Raw genomic sequence first — 20,442 nt, 5'->3', positions numbered from 1 at the left:
ATTGGCCTTGGACCTGTCATGTTTACGCACCAAAGCCTGTTGGCTCAGTGTGAGCGTCTGGCTGCTCAACTCAGTGAAGCTCTGTCTCTTGGGCTTCTGCAGGACCATGGCCAAGGGCACACGAGGTAGTGCTGGAGGTCTCAGGGCTTGGTTTGTTTGCTTTCTCTTTGTGGAAATACGTGTTTGGCTGGTGAAACGGGTCTGCAGTTTCTTGACTATTTATTCAGTTCTACAAAGTGTGCGGCTCAGCTGCCTTGTGACTTTTGATAAGCTGCAAGTAGACAAGTGTGTTGTCCATGAATCTGTGGGGGACAAGACCTGGCCAAAGAAACTAAGTTTATAATTGTGAAGCCCTCTTGTGAGGCAAAAAGCAAGGTTCTGTGGATGCATTTTTTGGTGTAGTCTGCAGCTTTGAAAAGTGCACTGCAGCCTGGAGGCGGGGCCAGGGGGAGGTGAAGCTGCAAGTCCATGACTGCAGTCTTGTGTTGCTCAGAAGAGGAAGGACATTTTGAAATGGTGGATGCTGTATTTTTAATCCAATGGGCAACTTTGTGGCTGGGATGCTGTGTGGGCCAAAAGGACCCAGGGGTGCCGGTCAAAAGCAGCTGAAGGTGGGCCAGGACCTGGCCAGGTGGCCAAGAATGCCAAGGGCACCCTGGCCTGTGTCATCAGCAGTGGGGCAGCAGGAGCAGGGCAGTGACCGTCCCCCTGGGCTGGGCAGCACTGCAACCATAGCTGGAATTTCTGTGCTGCGTGTCACCCTCAAATCCACGGGTGATCAGTCCCCAGTGCACCCCGTCCAGCTGGGCAGTGGGGCGAGTCGGGCAGAGGGAGGGAACTTCTCCTTGGATTCTGGGGGGCTTTGAGAAGCTCCCTCGTGAGTTCAAAGACAAGCTGGTCCGACAAGCAAGAGAAAGAGGCGCTCCTCCTCAGGATTAGTTCCGAAATTTAAGGAGGGCCTGGAGAGATCCCAGGCCACATCCAAACCCGAAGGACATCCAGAGCAAGAGAGGTTGTCCCTGCCCAGAGGAGCCAGATATAGGGGGATGGGGAAACCCGAGCAGCCAACAGAGGAAGGACTTGGGAGTGGCTCTCTGGGGGCAAGGCCTCAGAGTGACCACTGAGGAGGGGGTGGGGGAGGAGCCCCGAGCCAGGGTCCAGTTACCTGGTGACCCTGGGAGAAGGCTCTGGACAAAGGGGAAGGGTCACGAGGTGATGGACACATCACCTGGGAGGAGACAGGGGGATGGGTCAGGGATTTTGGGGTTTGATGGACATACAGGTGCTGATGGGAAAGCTGGGATGAACCAAATGGATACAAAGAGGGGATATGGAGGGACAAACCATTATGAGGGGATATACAGGGCGAGCACAACTCCACAGTGATGTGTCTACATGTGGGCCCCTCTGAAGCAGGAAGTCCTTGAGGCGCTGGGCGTGTGCAGAGAAGGACACGGGAGCTGGGGAAGGGTGTGGAGCCCAAGGCCAAGGAGGAGGTGCTCAGAGTGTTTCAGCCTGGACAATGGGAGGCCCGTGAGGGACCTTCAGGCACACTTCCATAGATCCATATGTGACAGTGCTCATCACCATGGCTGTTCCCCTGCCAAACATGCCCTCACTGCCTCCAAGTGTTTTAGCCACCTGAGGAGGGGACACTTTTGACTTGGTTTGACTTGGTTTGGTAGGAGGTAAAGCCCTGCCCATTTTCTCTCTTGCCAGCAAGCACAGATGCTTCTGCACAACCTTTCCTGCCCTTTCCTTGCACTGGTTGGGATTCTGATCCAGTTTGAGTTTTCCATGTCTGCCGCAGCAACAGCAAAGGCCTTGCTGGCTATTTCCTACTTTTGCATTTCAGGGCTTTAAAGAGCCAAAAGCTCCTTTGTGCCAAGGCACAGTTGCTTGCTGATGGCAGCCAGGAAGGACTGTCAAATACATAGAGTGCATCAAATAGAGTTCTGTTGAGTTAGCCCATTGTAATCTGGTCAGAGTGACTTAGAATCGCATTGCTAACAAAGTGGAGAATTTTTCCTTTTAAGAGGTGGTTGTGGATCCGAGGAGAAACGAGATTATAAATGATAGGTAACGGCTTGTCCTTCATGCTTCTCTCTTGCCACAGATGACAGAGACACCAGCAGTGTCTGCCCTGGCTCCCTCTCCTCCTGCTGAACAAGCCAAAGAGGAGCAAATTGAGGAGTATGACCTTGAGGCTCAATCAGGGGTCACGCCTGAGCCTGAATCTCCTGAGCCAGTAAGTGCCAGTTGTGGGTGGGGCTGTCTTTAGTGCAAGGCAGAGCTGCAAGTTTCACTGTTGCATTTCAGAGCTTTCAAGAATTACAAGGTCACTTACACAAATAGATCATTGCTACCTGATAGTAGGCAGGGTGAAATATTTAATTCAGAGCAATTTGCATTATAGGTGGATTGCCCAATTTCAATACCATGAGAGTGCCTTAGAATCTCATTGTAATCCAAGTCTCTCAACTTTCCTTGGAAGATATGGTGGTAGATGGGAGAAGATAGAAGGTTATAAATGAGAGGTAACAGCCTGTCCCTCATGCTTCTCTCTTGACAAAGATGACAGAGGCAACAACAGTGTCTGCCTTGGCTCCCTCTGCTCCTGGTGAAGAAGCCAAAGAGGAGCAAACTGAGGAGTATGACCTCGAGGCTCCATCAGTGGTCACGCCTGAGCCTGAATCTCCTGAGCCAGTAAGTGCCAGTTGTGGGTGGTGCTGTCTTTAGTGCAAGGCAGAGCAGCAAGTTTCGCTGTTGCATTTCTTAGCTTTCAAGAATTACAAGGTCACTTACACAAATTGATCATTGTCACCTGATAGTAGACAGGTTGGGTTATTTAAATCAGAGCAAGTTGCATTACAGTTGTAGTAGCAAATTTTAAGACACGAGAGCACTTTAGAATCCCATTGTAATCAAAGTCTCTCAATTTTCCTTGCAAGATATGGTGGTAGATGTGAGAAGAAATGCAGTTTTAAATGATAGGTAATGGCCTGTCCCTCATGCTTCTCTCTTGCCACAGATGATAGAGACAACAGCAGTGTCTGCCCTGGCTCCGTCTCCTCTTGGTGAAGAAGCCAAACGAGAGCAAGTTGAGCAGTATGACCTCGAGGCTCCATCAGTGGTCACAGCACAGCCTGAATCTTTGGAGCCAGTAAGTGCCCGTTGTGGGTGGGGCTGTCTTTAGTGCAAGACAGAGCTGCAAGTTTCTGATGAGCCAGCCCTTGCTGTTGCTGGCTGAGGATGCTGAGATCTTGCCACATGGGCTGTTTCATCGGCAAATATCTCCTCACGTTATCCTAGTGCTTTTTCCACTGGCATCTGTGGCTCTTCTGTCTTGTTTTTGTTCCTTTATTAGGAGGGGAATTCCTGTTCAATTTCTTGGTTTTTAGCAATGCAGATGGATTTTCCTCCATCTTTCCTACCCTTTTTTGGCACTTGTAAAGATTCTGCTTGCATTTTCTTTTGCAAGGGGGCCTTTCTGGAGGATGCAGTATTTTTGCATGAGAACACATTGTTTGGGGCAGGGAGCTGTTGTGGTGCCAGGCCAGTCAACAGGGCCTTGCTCTTCACTTTCATATTAACAGTCCCTGTGTCTTTTTGCAACCCAGGAAATCAGGAGGTGTGGTGTTTGGGAATTGAGCAGGAAATCAATGCTCTTGCATTCCAGCTGGTCCTCAAAGATCAGAGAAGCTGGGAGGGCCTAGCCTTTATTCCTGATTGCAGCCCCTTTAGCAGTGTCACTGTGGTCGAGTCCAAGAGAAGCACTTGGCCAAGCACAGATGCTGCAAGAGTGCAGTTCCCAGTGCGATGCTCTGGATCTTCTTGTATTCCATAAGGACCTAAATGCTCCAGATTCCCTGAGAGTGTGGTTTATTGAAGGAACAGGAGAGCAATCTCGGGATTGCTGCTGACTGGGGCAATGGCTACCAAGTGTTGATGTATGTAGGAACAAAAATGATAGTAAAGAGAGATTATAAAAGTGAGATCTGTCTGTCTGTCTGTCTCTCTCTCTCTCTCTCTATCTATCTATCTATCTATCTATGTAACATCTGCATAATTGAATCTTCTTGGCTCTGGTCCAAAGCAGTTGGAGGTGCAAAGTTCTCATAAAGCATCCCTTTCAGGAGAGGATTAAAGACATGTTCCGATGACCGATTCTGAGCAGGCAGAGCTGTTTCCTCCTCCAGATGTGGTGGTTTTTTCCCCTCAGACATGGTTTCCTCCTCCAGCCTCTTCTTCCTGAAGCCCCCTGTTAACGCTTTAATGTTCAGCCTGTCCCAGAGAGGTGGAAGAATTCCATGCTTTAGTTGGTGAAGAGAACATGAACTCCAGAAGTGTCTCTCACAAGGGCTGAGCTCACAGAGGAAGCCACCTGCAGAGCCAGGATGGAGCTGTGGGACAGGGTGGGGTGTCAGTCACTACTGAAAGACAAACAGAGCAAGGCAGAAGCAGAGGGAGGCCCTCAGTAGACCCTTGAGAAATGCCACACCTTCCCTGTCAGCTGCCTCAGAGGCTGCTTGAGCTTCAGCCCCAGATGGCCCCTGATTGCAGTGCCAGGGTCACTTTGGCATCTGTGCCTCCTCATGGGCAGAGAATGACCCAGGAGAGCTGCAGCACAGTGCTTTGGGAACGTGTGAGCCCATCAGTCCTTGAGTCTTGGCCCTCAAATGTTGTATGGAAAGTTGAAACCCATCTTCTCTTGCTTTCTGTGCAGGTCCTTCCAGAGAAAGAGCAGGAGCAGCCTGCTTTGTCAGAGATGCCATGGCAGACTCGGGGAGAGCTGTTCCCAGCCCGAGAGCAGGAAGAGCAGCTCAGGCAGCAGGTGGAAGAGCCACAGGAGAATGCCCAGGTAAGCCTGACTTGCCAGGTTTCAGAGGGAAGGGCAGGAAAAGGGGCATAAAATGGAGCTCTTGGGACTGAGGAGGTCAGGAGTCCCAGAGGCACTGAAAGCACAGAGCCTTGGAATCTGCCAAAGTCAGCACTGGGACAGGAGGGTTGCACTGGAAACAGAGGTGGGTAGGGAAGCAGAAAGAAGTGGCTGAATAAATGGGATTTTGAAGCTGCGAGAGGAAAAAGCTGAGCCTGATGGCAGCTCCCAGTCACTTGCTCTGCATTTGTGTGTACAGAACATCAAGGCAGAGTCACAAGCAGAGCTGCCTGGGGCTCAGAGTGCCATCATGGAAGTGAAGAAGGGGAACAAGGAAGACATGAGAGGAATTCAAGAGGAGATGAATCTCCGTCAGCAGAGGGGCGATCAACAAGACCAGGTGAGTGAAAGAGTGGCAGCCACTCCACTCATGAAAGATCCTCTCTCTTGTATTTTACAGAACTTGAAGGAACAGCTGGACACGGAGTTTCAGAAAATTGACACTAAGATGAAGGCAAAGGAGAAGAGGCAGGAAGAAGAAATGAAAATCATCAGAGAAAAACTTAATCGTCTCCCTCAGGCTCTACAAGAGCAAGTGAGTGAAAGAGGGATAGCCACTGCAGTCACCAAACGGGTGGTTTCTGCCCTTCTTGCCTTTCCAGTGCAGGGCTTCAGGGAGTGAGGTGATGCCTCTGAGTGCCATCCTGCTGTAGTGTGTGCCCCAGACACTCTGAAGGACATTTCCTGGTGTGCTGAATCTCAACTGCTGCCCTGGACAGTGGGACTTGTCCTTTGGCCTTTTGGCCAGCAGTCATCCAAATTGATTCCTGCTGGCCTGTTCCTGCTCTCCTTGTTTCTTGAGGTGTTTTTACAGGGGAACATGGTGACCCAGACGGAGGATTGAAACAAGCTGTCTGTACCCCTTGTAAATCTGTTCTTTCCCTTTCCTCACAGTCAATGACTCTTGACTGACAGGGATAAGCCGTAGTCTCTGACTGCTTTCTTCTGTTTGACTTGAGGTGCAAACGTTGACATCTCGCCGGGCAGCCTGCAAAGACTTCCAGCAAATGAGTGGCAATGAAGAGCCCCAGGCCTGGCATGAGGTACAGGAACCGTCCCCACCAAAGTTACTACAAGTTGAGCATGACCTGAAGATGGTGCAGGAAAAGTGGACACATTTGAACAAGGAGCCGCAAATGTGTCTGAAGCCCTTGGAGTGGGAAAGGAATCCTTGAGAGGAAGCAGAATGGTCATTGTGGCAGTGATCCTTCAGAAAATCCATGAAAATGGAACATGAATCTGGCCATGAACTTGAGTAGAACTAACTTTGGTTTTGACCCATCCAGTTTGAGAAGTGGACATCAGAAAAAAACCATTTAAGAGCTCTGCATGTGGCTGACAGAACCTTACCAAGGGCTTGCATTTGAAATGGAATTTCAGGCTAATCTCTGCCTGGCACCTTTCTGACAAACTCATTTCTTGTTCCAGATCCACAAGGGCTTTGTCAAACCTGCTGCAGCAGCAGCATTATCTAAAGGAGCCTTTGCTCCCCAACCTGGGAAGTGGAGCCGGGGCAGTTTGCCCATCTCCAGCGCTGCTCAGCACCAGGAGATCAAGGATGACTCCCTGGAGCAACTGAGTACGTCTGCTGTATTTCTTCTCTGAGGGACAGTGTATTGTGTGCATGTTTCAGCATAGCTGTACCAAATGTTTTTCCTGAGATTGGTGTCCCAGGGACATTTAGAGACATTTCCCCACGGGAACTGCTGTAGAAAATCAGTCTGTGTGCTGGTCACCTGTGCTGCAGAGCTGTCGGCCTGCTTGCTGTTGTTACGCAGGCGACCACAAAGAGTTCAAAGCTTCAGGCTCTGGGGCTGCCTTTTGCGTCTTCTGGAAGCTGGGGTCTTTGCTTTAAAGTGAGCATCTTGCATTTTGTTTCCCTCAGGGAAAATAGTGAACATGGAAAACCCTGTGGGGAAATATTCTGAACTGGAATATATTGGCAGCGGGTGAGTCCAACCACAGTTACTTCTCCATAACCATGGGCCAGGTGTTCTTCTGGTGGAATATCTATGCAGTGTGAAGTGAGGCCAGCTGCAAACAGACATCTATTGCCATGTTCAGACACTGGGGATAGATTGTCCCATCTCTCAGTGCTGCTCAGAATTTGTGAGTGTGCCCTGAAGGTATTGTCAGAGACATCTTCATGCTGCCAAGGTCTCTTGCCTGCAGCAGGGAACAGGACCTGGAAGATCTCCTTGTCTCTCAAGTGTGGGACAGCTCTGTGTTAATTTCCTTAGCATTTTTCTATCTCTCCAAATCATACAGCCACACTAATAAAAGGGGAAGAAACTTGCTTGCCTGAAAGTGCAACCTACTCCCTGATAGCTGTCAGATAACAGTTCTCAGGAACATTTCTTTCCAAGAGTTTGCTGAAGGAAATTCTCCATGGTCAGGATGAAAACTATGAAAACTGCGCAATTTAGAACATGAGACCTGAGATGAAAGAAGGAGCTCTCTTTAGGAGCTGAGGCAGTAGATGGCAGCACTTCAGGGACAGGCCCAGTGCCCATGCACTTGAGAGGAAAACGCATCATCTGCCTTCTGGCAGAGCCCGCCTGCATCCTGCAGGTCTTAGGCATTTGCAGCAGAGATCTCCTGTGTGGGCTGGCTTTCACTGCAAGAGCTAAATGGCTTCTCATTTTTTTGCTGCTTTTTTGTTTCTAGGACTTTTGGATTTGTGGTTAGAGCAATCAACAAAGCCACAGGAGCAGAGGTAAATGTCAACAGCCCCCGCAATCTCTGCTGCACTCAAGGGCTTTCCCCTCTGGTGTGAGCAGCTGTGGCCAGAGCTTTGGGTAGAGCTGTGCTGAAGAGGCAAAAGAAACACAGACTGGTACCAGCCTGCAAAAGACATTGCGGACAGTCTTTGACCTTCTCAGCTGCCACAAAGAAGGCACGCAGGGCAGCAGTTCATTTCAGAGAAGGATGTGCTCACTCGCTCTCAATTGCTAAAACAAAGGTGGTGCCTTAGAGCATCTCACTGCTCTTTGGGGCGACAGCTTCAGAGTCCTGAATTCTCACTTCTGGTTGCCAGCAAATGCATCTGAGAGTTACCGGTAGTTCCTCAGACACCTGCAGTGCTGCACTTGGGAACTGCACATAGGGAGAGATCTGCAAGGCGTCCCTAGAAACCCTAAGCCCTGCCCCTAGCCCAGGATGCAGCCACAGAGTATTAAGGCATGGATTACTTCCGAATCCCATACAAAGCAGCAGGGAGTGGGCTCAGAGGTTTGTGGGTGAGACACCACTGTTACCAAGTGGACACGGCAAAACCTCAGTGGCCACGTGTCCTGTAACTGGCCCCCAAGGGAGCAGAGCAATGGGCTGTTGCAATGTCAGTTCCTAATTACTGCAATGCCTAATCAGAATGCAGTTTGGCACAGCTTGGCTGTGTCATTGCAAAATCACTCGCTCCATGTGCCTTGTGGTCTCGTGCCACCAACTTCTCAAGTTACTGATTTTCAATGTCATTTTAGGTGGCCATAAAGAAAATAAATCTCCAAGGACCGAGGAAGAAGGAACTAAAAGTCTATGAACTCATGACTGTGAAGATAAATAAGAATCCCAACGTGGTCAACTATTTAGGCAGGTGAGTTGTTGTAAATATTTGTTTACATATTGCAAACATGCAAGATTGTTCACTGGCACAAAACAGAGCTGTAATTATTGGTTAATTATTACTGCTCTGCTCATCTCCAGTGGATGGGAAGAGAATGCATCTTGTCTGCAGGAGTATTCCCTGGCACACATAGTTTGAAAATTATTCAAAAACCTGCATCAGTCATATCTAATTAAATTAATAGACTGTAAGTTCACAGCCACCACATTATTTTGGGACTTGACTTTTTTCAACAGTCCTCTTACGTCTGGGTAAACTAACATGGATTTTCCTTGGATTGTGTCCCCTCTTTTCCATTGCTTTGCATGCCAGGAAGACTAGGTGGTTATTTCCAGAAACACGCAGTGTGACAAGTTTTTTATCTGTTCCTAAACTGCAGTTTTTACTTGCTGGCTATTTAAGACATCTCCTTTTCCAAAGCTGTGCCTTTCTTCTTGAGACAGGTTTCAAACAATGCACAGCCTAGAGGGAATGTCTGTTCCTTTTCTTCTGTCCTTGTCACACAGGGACTTGGAAATAAGAACCAAGAAAATAAACTAACCATGCATGTTTACCTCCATGCTCTTGTTTCCTTCTTTCAGCTACCTTGTGGATAATCAATTCTGGCTGGTTATGGAGTTCATGGATGGAGGCACTCTGAGCGATGTCATCAGCAAGACCTACCTGTCTGAAGACGAGATAGCAGCCATCAGTCGGGAGGTCAGCAAGCCCACCTGTGCTTCCGAGGGCTTGGGCAGGATTGTCTGGGAAACAGAGGCTCAGAACAGGAGAGGTTTCATGTATAAACTTTGTTTTCCTAGTGCTGGTATGCTATGGGCAAGTAAAAGCATCTCAAGGGAACTGCCTGCCAGTGCTCCTGCACTCACAGTATTCAGTTCTTGTACTCTTATCTCCTGCTGTTGTATTCTCACTCTGCCTCCTGTATTTGTATTTGCTCTTCTCCACCTTGCCTCCCTAAACTTGTATCTTGAGCCTGTCTGCACTGCATTCCTTGCCTGTAAGAGCAAAGGTGCTGGTGGCAGGATTTGAAATGATCAGCTGAGAAAAAACAGAGACTCATTTCTCACAGTCCTCAACTGAAAAGGACAGTAGTGCAGCCAAAATGCTCTTTGCTTCAAGAAGGTGACTGATGTGATACTTCAAGTCTGTGCTGAGGCCAGCAACAAAACTCTCGTCATGCAGCCTCCCACCCAAAAGTGACCCGCTTCACACCAAAGAGAGGGACTTTTTTCTTTCTTGGCCAAACCCCTCCTTTGCCCTCTGCATGGAGAAAGCACATCCACTGCAGCAGCAGTCATCCTGGCTGGTTTGCAGGGGACAGTCTACAACAGCAGGTGCTGTTGCTCTTTCAAAAGCTGACATACCTTTCCTTAGAAAAGTCCTGCTCTGCAAGTGTTGGAGCAGCAACTCTTCCTCTCAATGGCACTGTGTTCTGCCATTACTCGCCATTCCCATGCAGAGGGAATCTTTTAGAGACTCTGTTTTCTTTCTTGTGTGATGAAATCACTAATTTTTGCCCTCCTGCTTCTGTTTCCTCTCTCAGTGCCTGCAAGGATTGGATTTTCTTCACTGGAACCACGTGATCTACCGAGATGTGAAGAGTGACAACATCCTTCTCAGAACCGACGGCTCTGTCAAGCTGGGTCAGTATATTCCTGGTCAGGTGCAGCGTTCAGGGATGTGGGGTGAGGGGCTGCTTTGAGTGGCTGCCAACTCCCCAGAAATGGTGCTGGTGGCAGTGCAGGGCCCCACCGCTGTGAGCTGAAGGCACGGTTGCAACGTGCACAGAGGTATAAGGAACCAGGAGAAGTCAAGAGTGGCGTTGGTGTGTTTGTGTCTCTTCCAGAGGGAGGGAGCTACAATCTAAAGCTTCAGGGGAATAAAGGCCACTGCTGTGAGCAGCGTTAAAAAAACTGTGATTTTTTTGGAAGTGGCCAATTCCATACTTCCTTGGCTAAAGCCCCAAGGAAACTGAGTGTGGACAGTTCTTCAGGAGATTCAACAACACATAGACTGAGAGTGGGGAATTCTTTTGCTTGATTTCCTAACTTGACCTGGCTTTCATGGTATGTTTATTTGTCCACAGCTGACTTTGGCCTCTTTGCTCAGCTCACCCCTGAGCAGCGTAGACGGAGCTCAGTGGCCGGCACTTCTGGCTGGATGGCACCTGAAGTGCTGACAGGTCAACCATATGGCCCCAAAGTGGACATATGGTCTTTTGGAATCGTGGGCATCGAAATGGTGGAAGGAGAAGTTCCTCACAGGAATGAAACTCCTGTTTCGGTAAGGTGCAAATACTCCCTGATCCCACTTATCTTTCTCACCTGTCCCATGTCCTGTGTGCCATTGGACAAATCCCATTGCCATCTGCTGGCACCACTTCCACCAAGGTCCCCTTCTAAACATGTCCCTGCAGCACATCAGCATCTGCTGTAAATTCAGTTGCATCAGAAGGGAAGTAGCAGTTCAGAAACCTGGCATTTTGGCCTGCAACCTGCCTGACATTTCTCATTTGCTTTTTGAACTCCGTTGGTGCTCTGTCTCTGAAGGGCAAGAATTTTTCAGTGGAGAGGTTAGACATGTGATAAATATCCTAAGAAATTGACGTTACACCTTCCCAGTTTCAATTTTATCGGAAAAGAAAAGAAAATGAAAAAGAAAAAGAAAAAAAGACACAACCACCAAAGCAATGCCCAAGTAGTTTTGTGTAGGAGTGACAGTGGGTAGGACGGTCGGGATGGATGGAGACGAGAGATCTTTGAAGCCAGGTCTTGGAACTTTCGGTTTATTGCAAAGGGTGTGGATGCAGGGCCCTGCTTGGAGCTGCCAGCCACAGCTCGGAGCAGGCCCGAAAGGGGAGCCCAAAAGAGAGACCCGAAAGAGTGAGGAAGTTCCTGTTACAAGACAATAAATCTTCTTCTGTGCAGAATGTTCAAATTTTCACTAACCAATCTAGTCCAAGATACAAATACTAGAGTATTTAGCTACAGCCTATAAGAATCATTACATTACCATACTGTGTTACATTTTAAACCCTAAAAACTACTCTTTGGACCCCTTCTGCCAAGCTAGTAGGGTCTGCTCTGACCCTTGGACCTGTCTGCCAGCAGAGGGTGTTGTTTAATCAAAAGGGGATTACCTTCAGCTGGCCATACCATTGTTTTCCAGTTGTTCAGTAACTAAGGCTAGTAACTATCTCAAAGCTTACTTTTCATTTCAATCTCGCTTACAGTTTCCATATTCTCAAAATCTTTTGCCAGGCATACATATTTGTAAAGGTTTTCCGGTTTCATCTTCCCCAACAGTTTTGCTTTCTTTTTCTTTTTTTAACCACAGCACATTGATTTTCCTCCACACTGTAGCATCTTTTCCAAGTCCTGTGGGTCTTCAAAACTTTCAGGCTTTCAAATAATCTGTACATTGCTCAGTCATGTGTGTGGGTGGCCTGGATAAGTTGAGGATGTGTTTTTCTCCGACTGCAGTTACACTAAACCCTTGGCTGTTTCTGGGTCTTTTAAAAAGTTGATGAGCTTGCAGTCTGGTGCCTGGGGCTGGGATCCAACGTGGGCGGTTGATGCTGGTGCTGTGTTCCTTTACTATAGGAGCAGGGCCATCCCTGGCTTGCACAGTGCTAAGGGCAGTGAGGACTCCAGCTCCCCACCATGTCCAGTGGCTGAGCTCAGTTGCAGAGAGACAGGATAAAGCTCCCTTTGTGACCTCTGGGGGTGTGGGAAAAGGAAAGAAAGCTGCCATAATTATTTATACTCCAGGGGAGTGTGCTTGCTGTTTTGGGCTTGGAAATTTTCCTCTGGGTTGAAGAGGATAATAACGAAGTCTTTTTGGTCACCATCTATTTCAGTGCCACCAGCACAGTTACTATTGTGATGAGCATTTTTCTGGAGACCAGGCTGCAGCCTGGTGTCACGGAGAGCCTGTCAAAACCTCCCACTTCTTACAGACATTTTTTGCGATGGGGACGCCATTAATGCATTGACTTGAGTATACAAATGAGCAGAGGGTGACCATCGGGATGGTGCTTCTTCTTCTGATTTGACCTTGGAAAGGTTTCCTTTTGCCACATAAAGAGGCTGAAACGTGTAGCTGAGAGACAGAGCTGCAGGTGGCTCCTGTGTGCCTAAGCCGGCATTTTCATCCCAATACATTTGTGCAGGTGTCTTAAAGGGTCTGTGTTGAATATGAGATTCCAAATGTTTGTTTCCTCACCCTGAGGAATACCTGGTGGATTTCCATTCTTGCCTCCCATGCACCTCTGTTTTCTGGAAGAGGACAAGAAGCTCAATGAGTTTTGGTTTATGACCACTGTGTTTAAGGGACCAACAAGCACTGCAGAGATGCCTTTCATGTACTAATCCTTGGAAATAATAGCGTTAGTGTAGCAGAGTCCATCTTCTGAAAAGCCTGTCAAGGTGGTGTGAATCCTCCAAGAAGGAAAGAAGCTTTGCTGATGTAGCTCCCACTAACTGGGTCAGTCAATGAAATTGACTGCCTAGGCAAGATCAGCGGGATGTTGGAAAAGCCGTGGTTTTTTGTTGGTAAAGGAAAGTCATCTTTCCTTTACCATCTCCATCTTACCAGAAACTGCTCTGCAGAGTGGAGCTTAAACAGTGGGTTCTGGGAGAGCAGTTACAGATGGGAAAGAAGCAGGTGGAGCCTCGTGTTTCCTTTTCCTGCAGGCTGAACTCCCGATAGCCAGAGGAGAGAGACCACAGCTGCGGAAGCCCAACCGATTCTCGCCTCACCTGTGTGACTTTCTGAGCTGCTGCCTGCAGACAGACGAAGAGCAGCGCTGGTCTGCCAAGAGGCTCCTGCAGGTAAAATGCCAAGGGGCTGAGGTGAAACAGTGTCTAAGGGGTGGGCTCCTCCTCCACCGAGGTCCGAGGCATCAGATGAGCCCCCTTCCTCCTCACCTCCACTCTTGGTGATGTTCAAATGAAAACAGTGAGGAATCCTAGACTGGGCTGGGCTGGCAGGGCTCTGGAAAGTCCTCTGGTCCAAGTGACCTGCAATGAGCAGGGACATCTTTAAAGAGATCAGGTTGCTCAGAGTCCTGTCCCACCTGACCTGGAATGATTCCAGGGATGGGGGCACCTACAAGCTCTTGGGACAACCTGTGCCAGAGTGGCACCATGCTCCGAGAAAAGAAGGTCTTCCTTAGACCTACTCTGATTAGATCCCCATGTGTTTAAAACTATTTGCCCACACTCTCTTGTAACTGGCCCTGTTAAAAAAGGTGTCCTCCACTTTCTTCAAAGCCACTCTGAAATCTTGGAAAGCAGCAATAAAGTCTCCCTGGGGCCTGTTCTTCACAAAAATGAATAACTCCACCTCTCTCCGCATTTCCTGAGAGGACAGGTGCTCTGTTTTCTGGCTGTTTCTGTTGCCCTGATTTGGTGGGATGTTCAGTTTTATCTAATGGTAAAAGAACTGAAGTACAGCAATGCAGGGTAGAGAGACATGAAATGGTGGTGGAGGAACCCAAGGCTGCCAGTCCTGGCACAGCACTCTGGAGAGATTTGGCTGTGGGCAGGAGGGGCTGTGAGGGACTCACTGTGAGCCTCTGAGGGGCCCTGGTTTGTGCCCCCCACCCCACCCTTAGAGGTTTCTGGCACACAAACAGGGACAGCTGAGAGGGACTTGTCCCAGCCCCATCTGCTGCCTGGCACGCTCAGGCAGAGGGGAACTGGCCCAGGCTGACTGCCAGGTTGTGTGGCAGAGAGGGAACTGCAGGACCCATCGCCGCTGGACTGGCCCTGCTGGGAAGGAAGGTGCCATCCCACACAGGAGGGGCAGGGCATGGAAAGGCAGACACTGCTCCGTGTGCCTGTGGAAGTTAGCATGGTGCCTGTCTTTCCAAGACAGGGACCTATGGGAGTCATTGGAGCTTCCTGAAAGGAAGAAACCCCAGGGACAGAAAGCACCATTTCTAGAGCACTAGCAGGGCAAAAATCACGGCAAGATGGAGAAACCAGAATAAATGGATGAGTGGGATTCAGGGCCAGGTTTCCCTGTGATGGCAAGGTCCTGCACATGATGAGTGGGGAGCAGATGGTCCCATTGTTTTACTTTCTGGGTCCTTCTAGGAGCTAGAGGAATCCTGATTGAGTCTGTGAAGCACTGAGCTTGGAATGTCATGGTTCACTGTTCTTTGTTGTTTTTTTTTCCTGTGGATTAGCATCCATTTGTAACAGCAGCCAAGCCAGCGTCCACCCTGGCACCACTCATCAACTCAGTGAAGAAGAAGAAGACGAAGAAGACAAGAATGTGACGATGAAGATATTATTACCAAGTTAGAGTAGGATTGTAGAGTAGGACTCTAGATTAGGATTGTTAAGTAGTTTTGTAGTATAGGTTTATGGATAGGATTATAATTAAATAAAGTTTTCAAAGCATCAAGTCATTTGGAAGATTCCCCTCCTTCTGACCCCTTCAGAAAACATTTCCTTCTGAATTGCCAGTTGTCTTTTATTGGTGCTGAGACACACTTATGGCTTCTTTGGTATGGTTTGTAAATGGAGAAGGCTCTTCTTCATTCATCCTCTCCAGACTACACTGCCTTTGGCATACGGCCCACCGGCCCCGTTTGGCACATCTGTGGCACTTCCAGTTGAGGCAGAAAGGGCAATGGCATTTGCAGGAAAAACCAAAGGGCGAGTGGGGCAGCCAAAACATCCTGTGCAGATGCAGGCCTTCAGCTGTGACTCGAGAGCATTTGGGTGTCTGCCACTTGGATTTGTATCGCGAAGGGCAATGTCTTTGGCTGGAGGAGAGCCTTGCTCAGCAGAGAAAGCAGAAAGATCAGAGAGGTGCTCTGAAAGGTCTCCTGCGGTGCAGAGCTGTCAGCGAGTGTGAGGTGAGAGCGGGCCCGGCCTTGCCCGGCCTGGAGCCGCAGCAGAGCCCTGGCAGAGCCCGGAGCAGCCTGAGCCTGGGCAGGGGCAGGCTGCAAGGAGGCCCTTGTAGCTGCAGGAGGCACAGCCTGGCCCTGCGTGCCTCTTGCTGGCAGCGGGCGCATCCTCCGCTCTCAGAGGCCAAGCGCAGCCGGCTGCTCCCGAGGGGAAGCGGAGCCCTGCTGGGCACAGCCCAGCCTGGAGGCATTGGCCCTCTGGAGTCTGCCCCGAGGAGAGAAAGGCCAAGGGCAGCCGAGGGCCGGTGGCCTGGCTCAGCATTCCCACTCTTGTGCCGGCTGCCCTGCGACTCCTGGCAAAGGTCAGCAGTGTGTGCAGCACTCTGGGCACCGGGGCAGGAGCCGGGCTGCTCGGCAGGCTGGAGCACAGGGCAGCGTCCTTCAGGCACGGCGCTTGTGCCAGGGGACCATGGGCCAGCGGGAGGCAGGGACAGCTTGTCAGCTCACGGCTGCAGGAGCCAGTGCCTCACACAGCTCTGGGAGGCAGCGCCTGCACTTCTGCACTGAGCCACAGCAAAGCTGTGACCTGCAGAGTGCTTTGCAGAAATATTCAGGGCCAGCAGGCCGGCCTGCTTTGTGCTCTCTGGCACACAGCAAGAGCTGTGCCACGCTGCAGCTCGGAGCTGCTGGGAGGGAGGTGTTAGAAATAAACTCTTAGGTACAATTAAATGGAGACAAAGTCATTAAAGCAAAAGAGAACCGTTTTTCTTAGTAAGGATTCAACTGAGCTGGGCGTACTTCCCTTTTGGTTTGGTGTTCAACCCCCCCCATTTTCCAGCACACATCAACACCCAACAAATTAACTGGAACAAATGCAAACCATAACTAACAACACCTAGCACCAACAACTTTCATTGTTTTTTTGTAATGACCTTTTGGCTGGGGCAAAATATTACCTCCTGTCTCTCAGAGGGAATCGGGGATGAGCCTGAGCCTTGTGCTTGACTAGTGATCTGATTTGGAAGGGAGCAGAAGGGTTTCAGGCAATTTGTGCTTCCTTTATTCATTTCTTAAGGAAAGACGCAGTGTGGCTTCAGCCAGCAAAAGCATCTGCCAGTTGCATTGACAAAATGCTTGTGAGGAATTCCCAGAAAAAGAACATGTTGAGGAAAAGTTTAATCGTAACAAATCCTGCATTCCTTTAGCTGCAGGAGGCTCTGTTAGCACGGAGTCTGTTGAGCCAGTTGAGGGATTCTCTGCTGCGCAGCAGACGCAGAGCATCTGTCTTCTCCATCCCACGAGGGAATAGAGAGCGATTTGCTGACATTTGCGAGCCAAACTCTGGACTCACCATACAGGTGAGTGCAGAAGATTCTTGGAAAGGCTTCTGATGCTGAGGGGCTGGGCTGGGCTGCAGGATGGGCTGCAGGTGGGCTCGAGTACCAGAGTCATGGATTTCGCCTCTAGCTTTGGACAGGAACTGGAGACTTGGGAATGGGAGTCCTAGGGCATGGGAGTGTTCAAGAAACTGGCAATCCAAATGGATAATCTTGCCTCTACTTTTCTGATAGGTTTGGAAGAGCAGTTTTCTGTCACGCCAAAAAATCTGCAGAGGGCTGCCTAAAGGAACCAAAGGGATTGATCACATCCCTGACATTCCTTTTTTGGAGTTTGTCCCACTTATTTTGGTGGTTGTTTTTGATCACTAAACACCATGAGCTCAGTAAGTATTTTGCAACTCAATGCAAATCTGATTCTTGAAACATTTTCCAAGATATGTCTAGAAAGCATTTCAAGACTTTGTAGCAAATGCATAGGAACAGAAACCTTTGAAAACTTGATGTTCTGGAATTGGGAAGGTTTTGACTCTCTGTGGTTGTTAGCAGTAGTGCAGAAATGCTTACGGTGTGAGCAGCAACCTGCTGGAATTGGGAACTGGTTTCATTTTCAAGCCATTGAGACAGGCTTTTCCTTGGGGAGGCGGCTTGTCAGAGATCAGGGGTGCTGTCTTTTCCCTGATGTGATGTGCTCGGGTGGGAATGGCCCACAGCAGCATTTGGTGTGTATTCCAGCCTTTGCAGGAGTGTTTTCTGTATCCTTGTGTGCTGCCATTGGTGTTGCAAAACCCAAGGGCCATGTCAATATTAGTGGCAGAGAAAATGCTAAGGCTTTGTTCCCTGTCAGCGTCAGCGAAAGCGCCCTGGAGGAGCAGTTGATTCCAGACCAGCTCGGAAACGGAGCAGGCTGCTGCCCTCCAGCGCAGGTGGAACTTTGCAGACGGAGCCAACAGAGCTTAAGGAAAGTGGCACACCTGCTTTTGAGCCTGGTAAGAACAGAAGCGGCTTCTGGAGGGTTGAAGACCATCTGGCCATGTGCTTTTGCCAGTTTCTAGGCCCTTTACTGGGGAGGAAGGGAAACCTTGGGATTGAGGAAGCTCCTGGTATGGCATCCCTAAACAGCAAGCCTTCTGACAACGGTTTTGGTTTGTTCCTGAGATCATTATTGCTGCTGCTTGTTATTGCTGCTCGTATTGGCTGCAAGTGGGAGATGAGCTGTGTAGGAAAGGTCCTCAAGTGCTGCTCAAACACCTGAACGTGTGTTCTGATGAGCTGGCAGTCACTGCAGCTGCCACAGTGGAGGGTGGCAAGCTGAGTTGGAGATCTCCCAAGCTTGATGGAGATGAGGAAAACCTGTCATTAGCTCTGCCCCATCCTTCAAGGAAGCAGTCTACAGCATGGTGCCATAAAATTAGTAATTGCTGTGGTTTGTTTGTTTGGTTTTTTCCTGTGTGCTAAACACTCCCCTATATGAAATGAATCATCTGTTGATGTGAACCTCCTGTAATCTGTTGTCATCCAATAGAACCTGTGAGGAGCTCAGCTGCCCTTCAGCTTGTTTTGCACAGGGTTTGCCCTGCTCCCTGTGCACTGTTGAGGGCAAAGCTTGAGTGAAATGTTGGACACATTCCTGAACCTGAGGGCACGGTGAATCCAGCCACAGCCTGTTCTACAGTGGCAGCCCATTGCATTCCTCTGCAGTCTCTGACCATGGTTCTAATGTTCTCTCTTTTCAGCTGGTGTAGAAGTCATAGATCTCACAGGTGACTCTTCTGAGCCTGAAGTCATCACTATCAGTGATGATGAGTCTCCTGGGGTAAGTAATGACTGGCACACTCCTCACCATCTTGCATTTAAATTACTTTTATTGCCTGTCTTCTGAAATCTTACTGAGTACCCTGGCCTCAAAGGTTGAATGATGGCTGTGATTTGCCACAGTTTAGTCAGAAGTTCCCAGTCAGCCACAAACACACTCATGAACATATCAGCATGCCTGAGAACTCCTTGCAGAGAGTGGGTGAGCAACCTTAAAGGTTGTTGCATCTGTGATTTAAAGGAGAGCACAGGAAGTCTGACTTCCCAAGGAAGAAGCGTTTTAGCTGCAACATCAGTTTAAGGTACCTCTGTACCTTAATGGTGTAAAATGCAAGTGCGGTTGACTGGGGTGCACAATATTTTGGTTTCTTATTCCAAGAAGTCTTTAAAATGGTCACATTTGCTATTTTTTCATTTCCCCCTGCTATTTGGTAAGAATATGCTTGGATCCAGCCCACAGTGCCGTGTATCTGCTCAAATTTGGGTTGTCAGTGCTGCTGTGCAAAACAGAAACATGCAGAAAACATAGCACAGTAGTTATATCCTGACGGGGTTGTTCCTGAACCTTTGCAAAAAAAAGGCCTGAAATTTTACAGCAGAATTTGCATGACCCAGCTCCACATGCACCAAATGCAAGAGCAGGGTTGGGTACAGGGTTTTTCCTCTTCAGTAGCTGTTCATATAAGTAGTGTTCAGTCTATCACAGGTGAAATTGCCAGTTTGGGGGAGAGAGAAAGACATGGCTCCGTCTCAAATCCAATTAGGGAACTGAAATAGGGATGCAGGAAGTACAGTGTTCAGGTGGTTCCTAAGTGGTGGTTGCATTTCTACCCCATTTCAGGACAGGCAGCAGAGCCAGCAGCAGCCACATCTTTCCAGAGCATCAGAGAATTCAGCTGAGCCACTGGCAAGGAATGATGAAGATGATGAAGAGGAACCAGGAGATAGTGGGTATGTGAGAGGAAGATATCTCTCTAAATTCTAATTTCTGGTACATAGTAGGAACAGGTTTTTCCAAGCTTCTGGGTTCTGCTGAAGTCTGTGCAGAAACTTCAGACTGGGAATATAGTGGCCTGTCTGGCAGAGAAGTAAGCAAAAGAATCCAAACAAACACATAGCAAAATCCAGCGGAAACCTTTATTTTCTTTTCATGCTGTCATGTTTGAATATTTGTTATAGTGTGGCTTGATATATGCTGAAATGCTTGCAGTACATAGCAGCTTGGGGAACAGTTGTGGTACTGGGCTGGGATTTTGCTTCATCAGAATAGGTATTACATGTTGGTAACTCTCTGTCTGCAGTGAGTTTATTGGCTTCACCTTCAAATGGCTGCATGTTCTTTCTGATTCCCTCTAGTGCATTGCCAGCAGGTCCTGCTAGTCCTCTATGAGGGAGGGTGACAACTCACAGGTGCAGGACAAGGAGCAGAGCCAGCAGCACCCACATGGCTCCAGTGACACAGAGAATTCAGCAGAGCTATGGGTGAGTAAGCATGAAGAGGAACCAAGAGATAACGATGAGTATGTGACTGATGAAGTGTCTCTCCAAAGTGTAATTTCTGATATTCAGTAGGCACAGGTTTTTTTGCCAAACTGCTTGATTCTGTGTGATGGAATCTGATTTGAACCATAGTGGCCTGTCTGGAAGGGAACTAATGGGAAAAAACCCCAACAATAAAGCAAAATCCCAGAGAAACCTTTCTTCTCCATTCAGGAAGTCATTAATGAATGTTTCTTAAATGATGAATTGCAATACACTGTAATGCTTGCAGTACATAAAAGCTCTTGCACTGGTGTGTTTCTGGGCTGGAAGGTTGCTAAATCAGAATGAGGGGTTATTTCTGTTTTTGCAGTTTTATGTGTTGGTA

The 20,442-nt window shown here is 48.7% G+C and overlaps 2 protein-coding genes and 2 long non-coding RNA genes across 4 annotated transcripts; all 4 read left to right on the top strand.

The window, feature by feature from the left end:
• Positions 1 to 2,574: 2,574 nt before the first annotated feature.
• Positions 2,575 to 6,177, top strand: LOC140682013 (uncharacterized). The gene is made up of 5 exons (XM_072922852.1): positions 2,575 to 2,706; positions 3,032 to 3,163; positions 4,727 to 4,861; positions 5,139 to 5,474; positions 5,899 to 6,177. Exons 1-5 carry the CDS (start codon positions 2,575 to 2,577, stop codon positions 6,112 to 6,114), a joined length of 951 nt encoding a protein of 316 aa, XP_072778953.1. The 3' UTR covers positions 6,115 to 6,177.
• Positions 6,178 to 8,397: 2,220 nt separating this feature from the next.
• Positions 8,398 to 11,146, top strand: LOC140682012 (serine/threonine-protein kinase PAK 3-like). The gene is made up of 5 exons (XM_072922851.1): positions 8,398 to 8,531; positions 9,143 to 9,260; positions 10,105 to 10,204; positions 10,648 to 10,844; positions 11,111 to 11,146. Exons 1-5 carry the CDS (start codon positions 8,482 to 8,484, stop codon positions 11,144 to 11,146), a joined length of 501 nt encoding a protein of 166 aa, XP_072778952.1. The 5' UTR covers positions 8,398 to 8,481.
• Positions 11,147 to 13,260: 2,114 nt separating this feature from the next.
• LOC140681687 (uncharacterized) lies at positions 13,261 to 14,975 on the top strand. The gene is made up of 2 exons (XR_012052724.1): positions 13,261 to 13,393; positions 14,755 to 14,975. It is a non-coding gene; the product is annotated as an uncharacterized lncRNA (long non-coding RNA).
• Positions 14,976 to 17,613: 2,638 nt separating this feature from the next.
• Positions 17,614 to 19,520, top strand: LOC140681761 (uncharacterized). Its single transcript, XR_012052898.1, has 3 exons — positions 17,614 to 17,749; positions 18,497 to 18,576; positions 19,417 to 19,520. It is a non-coding gene; the product is annotated as an uncharacterized lncRNA (long non-coding RNA).
• The last annotated feature ends 922 nt before the right edge of the window (positions 19,521 to 20,442 follow it).

This window comes from Taeniopygia guttata, chromosome Z (genome assembly GCF_048771995.1).
Source record: "Taeniopygia guttata chromosome Z, bTaeGut7.mat, whole genome shotgun sequence".
Taxonomy (NCBI): Eukaryota; Metazoa; Chordata; class Aves; order Passeriformes; family Estrildidae; genus Taeniopygia; species Taeniopygia guttata.
The sequence above is the reverse complement of the archived record's forward strand: the minus strand, read 5'-3'. Positions and strand labels throughout refer to the sequence as shown.